The following is a 16,541-nucleotide window of genomic DNA, read 5'->3' as shown; positions in this document are numbered from 1 at the left end:
ACAGATCGGACTCATCTGCCTTTAGGATTTCTTGACTTCTCGTCAGGCTTTTTTATTTGGTCATGATTTTCAGGGAATCCAATGAATTTTAAATTCTCCCCCCAGTACCAGCTTTCTAGATCAATTGTTACTGATACCTTACATTTCTTTTGTTCTTCAGTCTTTAGATTTTGTTCTACTATTTCTCACTGTCTTATGGAGTTTACAAAGTTGTTTGCTTCATTCTCAAGGAATGTGCATTCTGCTTAGCTGTTTTCTACCTTCTGTGCCAAGCTCTTTTCCTTCCGATTCTTTCTACCCTAGGTCTTATTTCACTTATAACTCATTCTTACTCTCCCGCTTCATTTCTTCCAGCCCTCAAGTAGACCTTGTGGCTGAAATGATTTTTCACATGTTGTGCTGTCTCTGGGTGTAACTCTCAGGCCTCTCTTCACCCGCAACATTTCTTCATTGTGTTCCTTGGTGTCTTCTCCCAGCACTCGTATTTCTCACCTTGGTTTGTTCTGAGACTGTGCCAAGGACTGGTTCCTTACCCGCCTGCTATCTTGGATGGGACCCAGGGGTGCTGCCCTTAGCCCACAATCCCCCTCTTCTGTCTGGACTCACTCAGAGAGCCGGCAGGTTGCAGCACTTGCCCGAGATCACCAAGGTCTTCAGGAGCCCCCTGAGCATCCTCAGTCTGAGTATCTCAGGCCTTGGTCCCCCAGAGGGCTTTGGTCAGAGCATTGGAGTATTCCCGGTCAGACTGCTGCAGGCTCCAGGTCCTGTGGGAGCATCTCCAGCCCGTTGGCTTCTGGGTGAGTTACCTGAGCTCTTCTTACTGATGTTCATGCTGACATGCTGACGGGCCACCCCCCTCTCAACACCCACAGGCTTCTGGCTGTCTCTCTGGGCAGTCTTAGGCTGGATGAAGGCTGACTGCTTCTGCTTTATTTGGACTTCTTCATCATGGTTTCACCTGGTGCCTTCTGAAGCTCTTTGCTGGCTCACATGTAGGAGAGCAGGGCTCCTCTATAACCTTTCGTGTTGCCATTGTAACTGCAAGTCAAAATTCAGTAAACAGTAAATTATGGTTCATAATGATGAACCTGATTCGTGCAGGATAGAAAAAATCATTTTAACAACCTTCAATATAAAAAGGCAAGATAGAGGGGTGGAGTCAAGATGGTGGCATTTTTGCCATGTTCAACCAGCATACCTTTTCCACAAGAACCCAGAAAATGTATCAGACTAAATTCTGCTTGGGAAAATGAAGAAAAAAATCATAGGGAGTCATTTTTCCAGCCCAGGGCAACTTTTAGGAAGACAGAGAGAGAGAGGTCTATGTACAGTGGAGAGGGGCGAGGAACAGAGCACAGTGGTGGGGAACATTCTAGCTGCCGGGGAGGGTAAGAAGCTGAGACTGAACACCAGGGCAAGAAGCAGCAAGGAAGAAAAAGATCCCAGAGGACTCCTGAGCCAGACCTCAAAAACAGACTGAGGATTCTTTGCACAACCTGAAAGTTATGAGCAAAAAAGAAGCCTTGACCTCATATTTCAAGAAATTACAAGAGAAAGCTGTCCCCAAATCTTACAATCAGAGGGCAAATTAGGAGTTGAAAGAATCTACCAGTCACTTCCAGAAACTCCAAAATGAAAACTCCCGGGAATATCAGCATCAAAATTCAGAGCTCCCAAGTCAAAGAGAAAATACTGCAAGCAGCCAGAAAGAGAGATATTGTGAAGCCACAGTCAGGATCACACAAAATTTAGCAGTTTCCCCATTAAAGGAACAAAGGGCCTAGAATGGCCCTTAGAGGGCATCTACTTGGATAGAGGACTTGGGAGTGAGTCTATGATATTGAGATGATCTCAAAAAATGGGTGAGAAGAGGATAAACTGGGAGGCAGAGGGCAAGTAAGAAAGTTTATAAAATGGAGGAAAAAGTCAGGGGAACAGGCAATACTTGAACATCACTCTCATCAGAACTGGTGTGAGGACAGACAAATACACATACATACATACACAGCTGAGTACCAAAATTCATCTTACCCAAAAGGGAAGTAGGAAGGAAAGGATTAAAAGAAATGGGGGGCCTTCACAGGAATAAGAGGGAGAGCAGATTAAGGGAGGCAGGGGTCAGAAGCAAAACAGACTCTTGTGAAGGGGAAAGGTTAGAAAGAAAAGGATGAATAGAATAGAATAGGACAGAGGGGAATACTCAGCAATCATTCCTGTAAATGTGAATGGATGAACTCACCCATAAAACAGAAAAAGCTACCAGAATGGATTAGAAACTACAATCCAGAATGTTGTTATAAGAAACTGATGTGGAATAGAAAGATACACATTGAGTTAGAAGAAGGGAGCAGAGTAGAATCTATTACGCTTCAACTGAAATAAAATAGGTAGGAAAGGCAATCATAATTTCAGATAAAACTAAAGCAAAAACAGACCTAATTAAAAGAGATAAACAGGGGAACGACATTTTGCTAAAATATACTATGAACAATGACCAATATCAATATTGAATATATTAACTAAATGGCATCGTATTCATTCTTATTAAAGAAGCATATATATATTTCTCAGCTGTACAAGGCTTCTTCACAAAAACTGACCATATATTAAGGCATAAAAATCTTACAATAAATGCAGGAAAGCAGAAATATTAAATGCATCTTTTTTCTGAACACAATGCAATAACAATTATATTTAAAAAGGGGCTTTGAAACAAAGATTAAAAATTAACTGGAAACTAAATAATTTAATTCTAAAGAATAGTTAGGTACAAAAATAAATACAAAACAATAATTTCACTAATAATAGTAACGAAAAACATACCAAATTCTGTGGGATGCAGCCAAAGCAGTACTTAAAAAGAAAATTTATATCATTAAATGCTTACATTAATAAAAGAGAGAGCAAGTAGATTAATGAATTGGGCATGCAACTAAAAAAAACAAACCCTAGAAAAACAAACAAATTAAAAGACCCCAATTAAACACCAAAATAGAAATACTGAAAGTCAAAGGAGAGGTAAACAAAACTGAAAGTTAAAAAAAAATGAATGAACCAAAACCAATAAGAGATAAACTATTCGGTAATTTGATTTAAAAAGAAGAAAACCAAATTACTAGTATCAAAAATGAAAAAGGTGAATTCACAACCAATGAAGAGGAAATAAAAACAATTATGAGGAACTATTTTACCCAACTATATGCCAATAAAACTCACAATCTAAATGAAATAGATAACTATTTACAAAAATATAAATTGCCCAGATTAATAGAACAGGAAATAAGAATACTTTAATTCCAATTCTATGTAAACTGTTTTAAAAAACAGGTAAAGCAGTCTGCCCAAATACCTTTTATAGTAAAAATATAGTGTTGATACCTAAACCACGGAAAGTCAAAACAGAAAGAAAACTACAGACCAATCTCCCTAATGAACACTGATGTAAAATTTTTAAATAAAATAGTAGTAAGGAGATTACAGCGACATATCACAAAGATCACACACAATGACCAGGCTGGATTTATACCAGGAATTCATGATTGATTAAATATTAGGAAAATCTCAGGGCAGAGTCTGAGCATTGCGGATCAAAGGCAGGAGGAGGTCAAACTGAAAGCAAAGGACTGTTTCATTGTCCTGCTGATATGATAGCAGCTTCAACTTCCCAGGGTACACAGCATTCTGTGTCAACTTAGGATCGATAAGTAAAGAATTTCACAGGGGAGGATGGAGAAAAGGAAGGGAGACTCAGCCAAGGGAAAAGAGGGGATTTATGGGAGGATATCTGCCAAGCAACTGGCAGGGTTTGTATCAAAATGGGAAGATATTCTCTTTTCAATGACAGGCGCCAAGGGGGGCAACCAAATACCTTTACAATTACCTTCTAAAGAAGTTCATTTAGATAAATCTGCAGGTATTTCTTATCCAAGGACAGCGAACAGTCATTGCCACTGTACATCCCTGCCTATTTTGTCAGATTTTCTTTCCCTTCCAATATTGGCTCTCAATATTGGGCCACCAGCTGGTTAGGGGATTTCCACACTGTTAGTTAATCAAGAGGTGGTTAAAGGATTCTGATTTCTGTTCTCTCCTCCCCCCTCACTCCCTGACTGAATCATCTGCATAGAGATTGTAACTGAACCCTTTGGAAGTGCTGAGATCACCAAGAGAGAGAGAGAGAGAGAGAATGGGGGTAAAAGATAGGAATGGCACAGGACATGGAAGATGAACAACCAAATAAGACAGTCAAGGAGCCAGCAGGTGAAGCAAGAGAGAACAGTATCATGAAAACCCAGAGGAAAGGGTGACCAACAGTGTCATGGCTGGCTCCCTCCACAGGCTCCAGACCAAATAATGATCTACAGAGTGAGAACCACACTAAGTGCCCACAAGTCAGCCAGAAGTCCATGGACAACAGGGAAGGGGACCTCAAAGCACAGTGAGCATCAGGGTGACTAAAGACAGGAACAGCCTGTGAAGCTGTGTCCAGAGGCAGCAAGAGCAGAGCAAGGGGAGGAGGGAGAGGAGGGTGCCACGGCACTTATACTGTGGCCACCATGCTGTCCCTCAGACATCTTATCTCCTGAATTCTCTGGTCGACCCCTGCCTCCTTCCTTCTTTTCTTGGCTTCCTTCAAGTATCTGGTAAAACCCCACTTTCTGCAAGAAGCCTTTCCTAAGGTGCAGCTAGCTGGCACAGTGGATAAAACACCGGCCCTGGATTCAGGAGGACCTGAGTTCAAATTTGACCTCAGACACTTGACACTTACTAGCTGTGTGATCCTGGGCAAGTCACTTAACTCTAATCGCCTCACCAAAAAGAAGCCGCCTTTTCTAGATCTCCTTAATGTCAGTGTCTTCCCTCTGCAGTTACTTTCAAGTTATCGTGTTATGTAGTTATATACATATAGATATGTACACCCATAGGGATATATATATATATATGAGAGAGAGAGAGAGAGAGAGAGAAAGTCTCATTTGTACACAGCCATTTTTGCATGGGGTCTTTTTTTCCCTCTTGGTTTTATTTTAGCAATGGTGATGCCAAAAAAATAAGACTACTGTAACATTTTCTGAAATGCAAAGAAGAGACATGAAGGAAGCACAAACAAGCAGGACAGTTTTGAAAGTTATAAGCAGACTTTATCATATACGATTTTTTATAGCAAACGGTGTGACGTGGGACATCCACACTTTCATGTATAATTCTTTTTGTGCTCTGCTGTGTGTACGCGTATATGGAAATACTCTTTATTAAGGCTTAAATTTGTAATTTTAAAAGTGTTTTCTGGAAGCAAAAAAGAGAAGGCTGAGGACTGAGAAAAAGCAACATTAGGTTGCCACTTAAGAGATGCTGGTGGCTAGTGGCAGAACTGCAATGCAGACTCGACATTCTCTCCTTTGCAGTATCCACCTCAGAGTACCCCTGCCAACCTCAGGCATGTGGAATCAACTCCTCAGCAATCTCAGTTCTTAAACAGAGCAAGTATACTTTCAGCTCTTTTCCAGGGCTAAGATAAAAGCTAGTCCAGCTAACTCAAAATGACACGAGCATCTTTGGTTCTGCATCCCCTGCACCCACCCAGTGCCTACTGTCTGCAGTGTCAGCATTTTGCTTGTTGAATGACGGATTTGGAGGAGTTAAAAGCTCCAACTTAACTATAAGGGGAAATCCTCAGCTTAAAAATCAGTTACTATCAGTTTAGGATAATGTTCTCAAGACTAGAAGTAACCCCCCTACCCAACCCACAACAAACCCAACCATGAGTATGGCTTTCCCAAAAACCACATAAGATACATTGGGTATAACACCATATGTTATTATCTAAGGCAAACGTTTAGTACCTTCATGTAATTTACAATCTTTGCCAGAACTCCAAATTTGTATCCTGAGCCTCCAGAAAGAGCTTTGAAGTTAAAGGATCCATTACTGTGATCTGTAGGGGGAAAAAAAGAAAAGACATTTTCTAAACACTTTCATAATGGGTCATGTTTTAAATTCTGTATATGACCTGAACCTCCTTCCCCACCCCACCAGTACAATATTTTTATTTGAGTGTTGGTTCGTCACTGGATCCAGTCTAGAAAATGCTGGTAACAAAACCTTTCCCCAATAAAGTAAGAAGCAAAATTAGATTTCCAAACAGGCAGTACATTTGGTTTCTTCTTGAAAATATTCTATAATACTCCTATAACAAAGCAGTCCCCTCATTCAGACTGGGTTTTTCTCCCCAAGGGGAGGTTTCTGCTATTGCTTTCTTTTGGAAGGAGGGCCTTCCACTGGGGAATACCAGCGAGGAACCTCTGAAGTAAGACCAGCATCTGCAGACTCCATACTTAATCACCGGAGAGTTAATGGGGCCCCGTGGGGTGAAGAGACTTGCCTAGGACCACACCCACAGCCAACATCATGGGTCAGGAGTGATCCGACCCAAGCTAGGTCTTCCTGCTTTTAAGGCCATTTCTCTCCTCACGGGGAGGCCAGGCACGGCTGCTGCCACTGTGTCACAGTGCTTGTCTCTAAGGAAGCCTATCAAAATAGTCCTCCCCAGGAGTCCACAGCGAACAAGGAGTAGCTGGATGGATGATCCCTCTGCCTTAGCTGTCCCTACACTTTGTCAGCCTCCCACACGCTACCATACTCACCTCACATAGTGATGGATGTGGGAAAAGACTGGGGGAGGAAATTCATAACTGCTAGTCGAAGTACACATCCCACTCACACACGCTTACACAACACAGTGCTAACCTCCCATACTGACTACAGGAAGGTGGTGGGGAAAGAATTCGTAACTGCTAATCAAAGTGCATCTTCTAGTCACTGTAGAGTGGGGGCTCATGAAAAGAAAGACACCAACCCATTTGTCACCCGATTCCTAAGAATACTGTAATCACAGGGAACACAAGGGCACAAGTCCAAATGGAAACATGAAAAGACGAAGTAGACAGGAGGAGAGCGCAGTTGGCACGAGCTGAGATTTCACCCGGAGTGGGTTGAGTGGGCTTTTGTAGAGATGCAGCTCAGCTCTGAGAGGGAGCGGGGCCATCCCCCGCCATTTCAATAAAAGCTAGCACGGCACCCGCAGCCCCCCCTTCTCCGACAGAGACAAAAATGTGACGACAACACGCACAGAACCTCTGTACAGAGCTAGAGAAAAGGAGCACAGAGCACGAAGCCATACCTGCATGAACCCAGCAGGACTGTGAGAGAGGTAAGAAAATGCTTGATGTACAAAACACAGCATGCCTACTTTCTAGACCCAAACCTGTCTGCTTAGCCACACACCTCAGAGCTCACCAAAACCAAAGGCCATCAGCAACCGCAGGATCGAGCAGCCACCCCAGGAAGCCCAGGGGCCCAGGGCGTCAGGACACAAGGGCACTCACCTCCAGTGCCCAAGACCGCTGGCCTCTGCCCTTCAGCATCAACCAGAGGCGTTAACTCCTTACACACAAGCACTATGGGAGGACACTGGGGAGGAAAATGCCATCCCCTAACCAATGTACCATAATTAAGTCAGAGAAAAAAGGACTCCCAGGGAGCGACAAGCTCTTTAGTGACTAGGGGGATTCTATTTCAGCCATTCAATCCAGTCCTGGGGCGTGTTCTATCACAAGGTAACTGAAGTCACTAACTCCAAACCCCCTTACTTTACAAATGAGGATATGCCTGATACCTATAGAGCTTAAGTGACTTCTTCTGGGTCACCCTGACAGTGTCTAAGGTAGGATTAGGGCCCAGATACCAACATCAGCTCTCTATACCCAGCTCCCACTATAATCAAGCCAAGTCATGCAGCACTGTTCAAGTCAGTGCCTACTAGGTGCCAGGCATTGTGCTAAGCCCTGGGGATACACAGAAAGGCAAAAATTAAAAAATAAACCACTCAAGAGGGAAAGAGCTGACCCTAAACAGACTGTGGCAGCAGCTTCTTCCCTTTCTTGGCTAATGCTCAAGGCTTTGCTGGTCTTTCAGCTTCCTCATCAATCATTCATTCACTGATTCAACAGGATTATTTCTATTGATTAAGGAAGAAAATAGAAACAAAAGGAAACCCTTAGTCCTCCAACAAACCCCTAGAGCCTCAGAAATTTTTTAAACCCCCCCCACACACATGTGCACAAACACATACACACACGTGCACACACACACACACACACACACACACACACACACGCTCTCTCTCATTCTAGCGATTATTTGGGGGTTTTCTCTCCTGCTTTAAACCTTAAATCAGTCTGAACTCTGGCTGAAACAAAAATGGGCACATGGGATAATGTGCATTTTCTAAGAGCCAAGAAATCTGGTTTAACAGTGACAAAGGCAACACTCAGAATTCCTCTCTTCAAACTTTGGTGTGGCTGAGTAACAGATAAAACACTTCCTAAAAGAAAGCACATATCCAAATCATTGCTATGATGGAATTTTATTTAATCACGTTGTCAAATCACAATAATTACAAATAATCCAATCACCAAAAAGGCTCCTAAGTAATCTCAAAATTATTTTGATGTTTCTCCGGATGGCCCACAGAAACTGTATTTCCACTAACTCTAACTGTAACAAACTGTCTATAAAAAATACTACTCTCCAGCCCAAGTAGCGGCTCTCAGCAGTATCTCCTAACTGAAGAATGTGATCTGTCTTTGAGAGGAAAGGAAAAGTGAGTTGTTCCAGTTGGGTTTAACTGGTAACCCACCATGCCACATATATAAATGGTCCAGCCCTAAATATGCACCAAGTTCTTCTGGGATCTCTGAGTCCCAAACCTTCTCTCTTCTCAGTTTTAACATAAGTATTACTTCTAAGCCTTCCTCCCACCCCCACCTCAACCTAAACAATCACCTCCAGAACTTTCAAGAAGAAGGTAAAGACATCCCATAGGAGTCTGGCTTCCCATGATGACTCAAAAAAATAACAACTGGACATCTGGCCCCCTACAAAATTGCTAGGGGAATTCCAAGAAACAAACAGAAACAACCCTGTCTTCCAGAGACTTAATATTGCAGGGGCAGGGAGGGGGCACACGACATATAATGGCTGAACCATCATAAGGCGAGGCAGGGGGTGACTGGGAGAGGAGAGATGAAGCAAAGTACTTATGGGGTACCTGCTAAAGGAAAGAAGGGTGACATAATGGAAGGCTTCCAAGAGGAGGTGACAAGGCAAGCTAAGCCTTGTGGAAACATATGTTAAGGCAGATGAGAAGGGAGTACCTGCAAAAGCCCAGAGTGAGCCAGGAGGGTAGACTGCTGGGCACCCCAACCAGCGGGGAGGCCAGTCTGGCTGGAATATAGGGTCACAAGGGGGCGGGGGGAGAGATGGCTGCTAACGTTTCTAACATAGTGCCAGGTACTGGCTTTACAGACACGATCTCATCTGATCCCCATAACGACTGTCATTTTACAGTTGAGGAAACTGAGGCAACTAGGGTTAGATGACTTGCCTGGGACACACAGCTAGTAAGTGTCTGAGGCTGGATTTGAACTCAGGTTTTCCTGATTCCAGACCTGGTGCTTTATCCACTGTACTACCTAGGTGCCTGTAATAACAGTGATCATTTATACGGTACCTACTCTGTGTCAGGCACTAAGCTAAGCGCTTCACAATTATTCTCTCATTTGGAAGGAATAGTCTACCTTTCAGATCTTTGGAAAGGAGAACAGTTTATGACCAAACAAGAGACAGAGAATATTACGAAATGCAAAATGGGTGATTTTGATTACACTAAATTAAAAAGTTTCTGTACAAACAGAAGCAATGCATCCAAAATTAGAAGGGAGGCAGAAAGCTGGGCAACAATTTTTATAGCCAGTATTTCTGCTAAAGGCCTCATTTCTAAAATTTATCAGAAACTAAATCAAATTTATAAGAATCCAAGTCATTCCCCAATTGAGAAATGGTCAAAGGATATGAACAGGCAGTTTTCTGATGAAGAAACCAAAGCTATCTATTCCCATATGAAAAAATGCTCTAAATCTCTAATGATTAGAGAGATGCAAATAAAAACAACTCTGAGGTACCACCTGACACCTATCAGAGTGGCTAAAATGACAACAAAAGGAAAATAATCAATGTTGTTGGAGAAGCCGTGGGAAAATTGGAACACGAATGCATTGTTGGTGGAGCTGTGAACTGATCCAACCATTCTGGAGAGCAATTTGGAATTATGCCCAAAGGGCTATAAAGCTGTGCATACCTTTTGACCCAGCAATACCACTTTTGGGTCTTTTCCCCAAAGAGATCCTGGAAAAGGACCCACATGTACAAAAATATTTATAGCTGTTCTTTATGTGGTGGCAAGGAATTGGAAGTTGAGGGGTTGCCCATCAATTGGGGAATGGCTGGACAAGTTGTGGTATATGAATACAATGGAATACTATTGTGCTGTAAGAAAGGATGAGCAGGAGGAGTTCAGAGAAACCTGGAGGGTCTTGCATGGGCTGATGATGAGTGAGATGAGCAGAACCAGAAGAACATTGTACACAGCATCATCAACATTGTGTTGATCTACTGTGATGGACTATATTCTTCTCACCAATGCAATGGTACAGAAGAGTTCCAGGCAACTCATGATAGAAGAGGATCTCCAAATCCAGGAAAAGAAAACAAAACTGTGGAGTATAGATGCTGAATGAACCACACTATTTCTTTTGTCTTTGGTGCTGTTGTTTTTCTATTTTGAGGCTTTTCGTCATTGCTCTGATTTTTCTCTTATCACATGACTAATGCAGAAATGTTTAATGTTATTGTATATGTTATTATAACCTGTATCAGATTACCTGCTGTCTAGGGGAGGGGGGGAGGAGAGGGAGGGAGAAAAATCTGAAATTGGAAAGCTTGTATAAACAAATGTTGAAAATTATCTTTACATGTAACTAGAAAAAAAAATTAAAATACTTTTATCAGAAAAAACAACACAATTCTCTCTCATTTGATCCTCACAGCAACCCTGAGAGACAGAAGTTACTATTACTCTATTTTTTTTTAAGTGAGGCAATTGGGGTTAAGTGACTTGCCCAAGGTCACACAGCTAGTAAGTGTTAGTGTCTGAGGCAGGGATTTGAACTCAGGTCCTCCGGACTCCAGGGCCGGTGCTCTATCCACTGTGCCACCTAGCTGCCCCTATCACTCTATTTTTAAGTTGAGGAGCTGGGGCAAAAAGCAGTTAAAGTGACTTGCCCAGGCGGGTCACATAACTAGGAAGCGTATGAGCTGGATTTGAACTCCAGTCTTCCTAACTCCTGGCCTGGCACTTTATCTGCTGCATCACCAAAGGTAGGTTGGAGTCAGATTGTACAGAATTGTAATTGAAAGATTAAAGAGTGTGCACGGAATCCTATGTAACAGGGAGTTACTAAAGGCTTCTAGACCAGGGGGAAACTTGACATAGTGAGACTTATGTCACAGGAAGATTGTTTAGGCAGCTGTGTGAAGGATGGTTTAGCAAAGGGAGAAGGGGAGGCAGTTTGCAACTGAACTGACAAGGGCTGGCACCTGACCAGATATGGGGGAGAAGAAACACTTGAAAGTAACTCAAAAGCTTCTAAGTCTCAGTGACTGAAAGGACTGTGAAGCCTTAGAAGAAGGGCAGGTTTGGGGGAAGATTACAACTCTAGTTTTCAACAGGTTAAGTTGGAAGTGCTGATGAAACACAGGTGAAGATAGAGAGGAGGTGTGGGAATGGAGGTCAGGAGATGGGAGATGTGTGTACGTGTGCGTGTTTGTATACACAGACACAGTGGATGAGATAACTAAATCATCGTCAGAGAAGGTGGCTAATGATGAGCTCTGGGGGACGTTCCTGTTCAGAGAGAGGGAAGCTGGAGATCAAGCAAAGGGGAGGAAAAGGAACAGGAGAGGAGATTGTCACAGAAACCAAAGAAGGGCATATACACTCTTGGAACATTTTAAATAGTTTCACATTATTTCCCAGAACAGCTAGACCAACTCACAGCACCACCAAGAGCATATTAGTGTGCCTGTCATGCTACAGACCCCCCCAACAAATGTCATTTTCATATTACCTCATCCCACTTCTATGAATGTGAGATGGAAATTCAAAATTGTTTTTGTTAATAGTTTGTTTCTACGTGACCATCTGGATCTCTCCCTCCTTCTCCTTTTCCTGCCTCCCAAAGAGCTACCCTTTAAGACAAATATTTTTTTTTTTAAAAGAAAGAGGGGATAGAGCACTGGCCCTGGAGTCAGGAGTACCTGAGTTCAAATCCGGCCTCAGACACTTAACACTTATTAGCTGTGTGACCCTGGGCAAGTCACTTAACCCCAATTGCCTCACTAAGAATAACAAAAACAAAAACAAAAAGAAAGAGGAATAATTTTTTAAAAATCAGCCAAACTGTATTTTCAATACATTGGGAAAAAAAATGCAATGTTCCCTGTGTACCTCAACCAATGCAAAGGAGTAAGTGGAGGTGCCTTCTCATCTCTCTTCTTTGGAGTAAAATTTATTCTTAGTGATTCTGCAATATTCAGTTTAGATTAGTTGGTGAGGGTTATTACTTTCCATTTTCAGTGTAGTGACTATGCATATGGTTTGCTGGCTCTTCTTGTTTCATTTTACATCAGTTCATACACGTCTTTCTACCCATCTCCATCTATGTTCACCATTTCTTCCCACAGAGGAATATTCCATTACATTCATGGACTGCTACTTGTTCAGCTATTCACCAATTGTGGGTGCCCACCTTGTTACCAATCCTTCCACTACCACAAAAGTGAAGCGCTAAATGTTCTGGTGTATATAGAGTCTTTCTTTTTAGCAAATACCATGTGATTCTCTGGTACAGACATGAAAACCATTTTATTTACACAGTTCCAAACCTTTGCTTAAATGAGGGTACCCATTCACAGAGTCTAAAACAATCCATTAATGTGCCGTGTTTTTTTGCACAGCCCCCTCCAATATGGACTACTCCTTGCCAGATTTCTGGGTATGGAGGTGATAACTGCAGGATGGATCTGAGTGGCACCCGCTTCGTTTTTACCTAGTAGTTTGGAGGTTGTGAATACTTTGGCATGTCTTTTGAGAACTTTTTTGCTCATCCGTTTCTTATCCATCACCGTATGCACTGAAATAAAAAAAGTCAGAAGAGAAACACAGCAGTAAACGTCTTGACAGTTGGTAGGACAGAAAATAGATTCTTGGGCCCAAACAGGGAGAAAGGCAAGTTACAAATGACAAGAGAAGTTTAATTCAGGAAACTGAAAAAGTTTGTTGTACAAATTTAACGCATCTAGAATAAAGAAAGCAATGAATTCAGAAAAAGAAAAAAATCTTTGTTATCAAATATCTCCTGAAAAAGTTTGGTGATCCAAGACATGTAGAAAACTAAATAGAAATGTGACCAAATGCCATTCCCTAACACCTAAGTAGTCAAAGGATACGAATAAACAGCTTTCAGTTGTTTTAACGTACATTTCTTTTATTAAGTCTTTGGAGCATTTTTCCCTACAGTAAAATACAGCTGATTGCTAAACTATACATATACTTTAACCCAGCATCATCATTATATCCCACAAAGAGATCAAAGACAAAGGGACACACATGAAAAGATTATAGCAGCACTTTATTTAATTGTTTTAACTAATAGCATGTATTCCCTTCCATTTCTAACTCTTTAAACCCCCAATGGGAAAAAAAAGTAAAACTATCCTGTAACAAAGATACATCAATCAATTGAAACAAATGCCCCCTCTCACCAAAAATGCATACCTCATTCTACCCTGAGTCCCTCAACTTCTCTGTGAAGAGGTTCACAGCATGCTTTCTCCTCAGGCTGAGGAAATCCTGGCTGGTTCAGGCACTGATTAGAGTCTGCAGTCTTCTCAAGTGGTCAGTCTTTACAATGTTGGTGCCCCACATTGGAGTAATTCTCCCAGTTCGCCTCAGCTCACACACACCTTTCCAGCTCTCCGAAAGCTCTCCTTTTTGGCATTAATCGCATCACACATTACTCCATTCAGTCATGAACTATAATTTGTTGAGTTCTTCCCAAATTCACAAACAGCATCTCTCTAGTTTTCTAGGGATTCAAAAACAGCTGCTATAGATATTTGTATGTATAGGCCCCATCCTCTCTGATGGCTTTAGGGCACACAGGGTTAGCAGTGTTGAATAGACACACTTTAGTGACTTTATTGGGGCAGACTCAGAAGATTGGACCAAATTCACAATTCCAACCCAAAAGCACGTTAATCATCTAGTTTTCTGCAGTTCTCCCAACAGCTGTCATTTTAATTTTTGAACTTTGCCAGGCTGATAGGTGTGAGGTGGAGATTCAGAGTTTGCTTTAATTATTAATAATTTGCAGCATTTTTTTCAGATGGCTTGTTGGCTGACAGCTTCAATTTCTTCCTTTTGAAACTACCTGTTTGTTTTTGGGGTAACATGATTAATATGGGAATGTTTTACATGACTTCATATATAATGTTATTATAATTGCTTTCTTCTCAATGGGCATAGGAGGGGCTGGAGGGAGAGATTGGAAACCTCTCCAAAACAAACTTAAAGTTAAAAATAAAGGCAAAAACCCTGCCTGTTCATATGCTCTGAACCATTTCTCAATTAGGAAATGGCTCTTAGTCTCTATTTTGAAGTAGTACCTCATATAACATGAAAATAGAACCTTTAAGAGAGAAACCTGATACAAAGCTTATTTCCTAGTTACCCATTTCGCTTCTAATTCCGTTTCACAAAACCTTGGAAGTATATGTGCTGCCGTGGGTGAGGTAGCTGTTCTTGCTAGTTTCAGACTAGCAGCCGGTTTCATGAAGGGACCTCACCTTGGCCCAGGCTTGCCTGACTGCCTTGGTCTCACATTTCTGGTGCCCACTGCGCGGCTCAGACTCTCCCTAATGCCTTTCCCTTTTTACAGGGCTGGAATCTGTGCTAGGCTACCTGGTAGCTCCCGGTTAACTCCTTTTTGAAATTTTAAACATGCTGAACGATCCTGGGTCTTTCCAAGGCCCCTCTGCCAGGAGAATGTGCTCTGAGACTCTACACACTTGAAAGGAGCCCCACAAATGCGCAGCCCAAGCCCAGCTGATGTTCCTGAGAACAATGCTGCTGCAGCAGCGTCACCCATGGGCAGCTCTCTGAAAGGGGCTGCAACAGAGGATGGCAGGAGACAGACAGGAAAAAGAGGAGGGGAGGAGAGGAGAGAAAAGGGAAGAGAGGGGAACAAAGACCCAGAGCGGGAGGAGTTAGGGGAGGATGTGGAAAGGGGGAAACAGATAAAGGCAGGGAATGGGATGAGCCATAAGGATGGACTGTGTTCTCAGTCTCGCCCTGCCCTCCCTAGTTGTATAGCTGAGATTTCAACTCTCTTTTGTACACCTCCGGCTATCCTCTGCCCCCACAAATCTCTTTACAAAGAGGCATTTATTAAGACACCTACTATGTACCAGGTATCATGATGGATCATAATCTGCTTCTGTGTAACACTTTTCTGCCTCTGGCCTAATACAAGGATTTTACCATTTCTGCCTCTTTTTATTCAAGCCCTCACACTCCACCCTCTGAAAATGGAGGGCATATTGCCTCTGTCATCCTTTCTGCCAATTTATTCTCCCTCTTAAAGCAATTTCCCCCCTCCTCTCCCATTGTGTGTGTGTGCTAAAATGCTCCTTTGTCCAGATGAGATCAAAGTAAGGTTCCCATGTAGTGTGTCCACTCCCCCACCTCCCCTCCTTCCATGATGGTATGAATCTTCTTACACACCCTAAGGAAATAGTAAGTTCTACCTACTTCCTCCCTTTTAGTCCCTAGAGAATTCCTGTCCCTCTCCTTTTTTTCCTTAAAATCTTGAGACTATCACCAAAACCACTTCCAGGCCCTCTGCCTTATCTGTAGGGCCCCGATGACTCTCTAAACATTAAGACTGTGGCTAAGCAGTACCTGAACTCTTTTTGTTTCCTGACTGCTGGTATACTAGTGTTGATAAGAATGTATGGGGGCAGCTGGGTGGTGCAGTGGGTAGAGCACCGGCCCCTGGAGTCAGGAGGACCTGAGTTCAAATCCAGCCTCAGACACTTAACACTTACTAGCTGTGTGACTTCACTTAACCCCAATTGCCTCACCAAAAACAAACAAACAAACAAACACAAACCAAACAAGCAAAAAAAAGGATGTATGGACCACCTGGATTTGATGGACCTGCCTTATTATCCAAAAGTATTTGATGAAACCCTGGATTAATAGGAACAAAATGCCCTTCGAACTCCAAACTGAACCCAGAGAGCTGGCTGATAAGCCTCTATCAGCTGACTTCTTTCTCCAGGACAGTAAATCCCTATCTTGTGGGGCCATCTGGGTGTCCTCATCCTCGCCACTCCTTTTTGGAATCATGCCATCTTATCACAGTGTTACTGTATTCCCTACATACTTGTTATAAATGAAATTGTTAAAACTGCTTTGCATGACATCCATTCTTGTTACAGTATTTGCTTTTGGGTTGATTTCACCCTGTAACCAGTGAGCAAAGAAATCTTCTATGCCCTTAGAAGGAGGGAGTATTTGA

General features: G+C 42.3%; 1 protein-coding gene across 1 annotated transcript in view; it reads right to left on the bottom strand.

The window, feature by feature from the left end:
* The window catches only part of GTF2E2 (general transcription factor IIE subunit 2), an 83,536-nt gene that overhangs the window by 29,155 nt on the left and 37,840 nt on the right, over positions 1 to 16,541 (bottom strand). Inside the window, exon 3 of the mRNA XM_043971114.1 lies at positions 5,844 to 5,935. Within this exon, the coding sequence (XP_043827049.1) occupies positions 5,844 to 5,935 (92 nt within the window). The remainder of the gene's footprint in view (positions 1 to 5,843; positions 5,936 to 16,541) is intronic.

Source organism: Dromiciops gliroides, chromosome 6 (assembly GCF_019393635.1).
Source record: "Dromiciops gliroides isolate mDroGli1 chromosome 6, mDroGli1.pri, whole genome shotgun sequence".
Lineage (NCBI taxonomy): Eukaryota > Metazoa > Chordata > Mammalia > Microbiotheria > Microbiotheriidae > Dromiciops > Dromiciops gliroides.
This window is presented reverse-complemented; position numbering and strand designations above follow the sequence as displayed.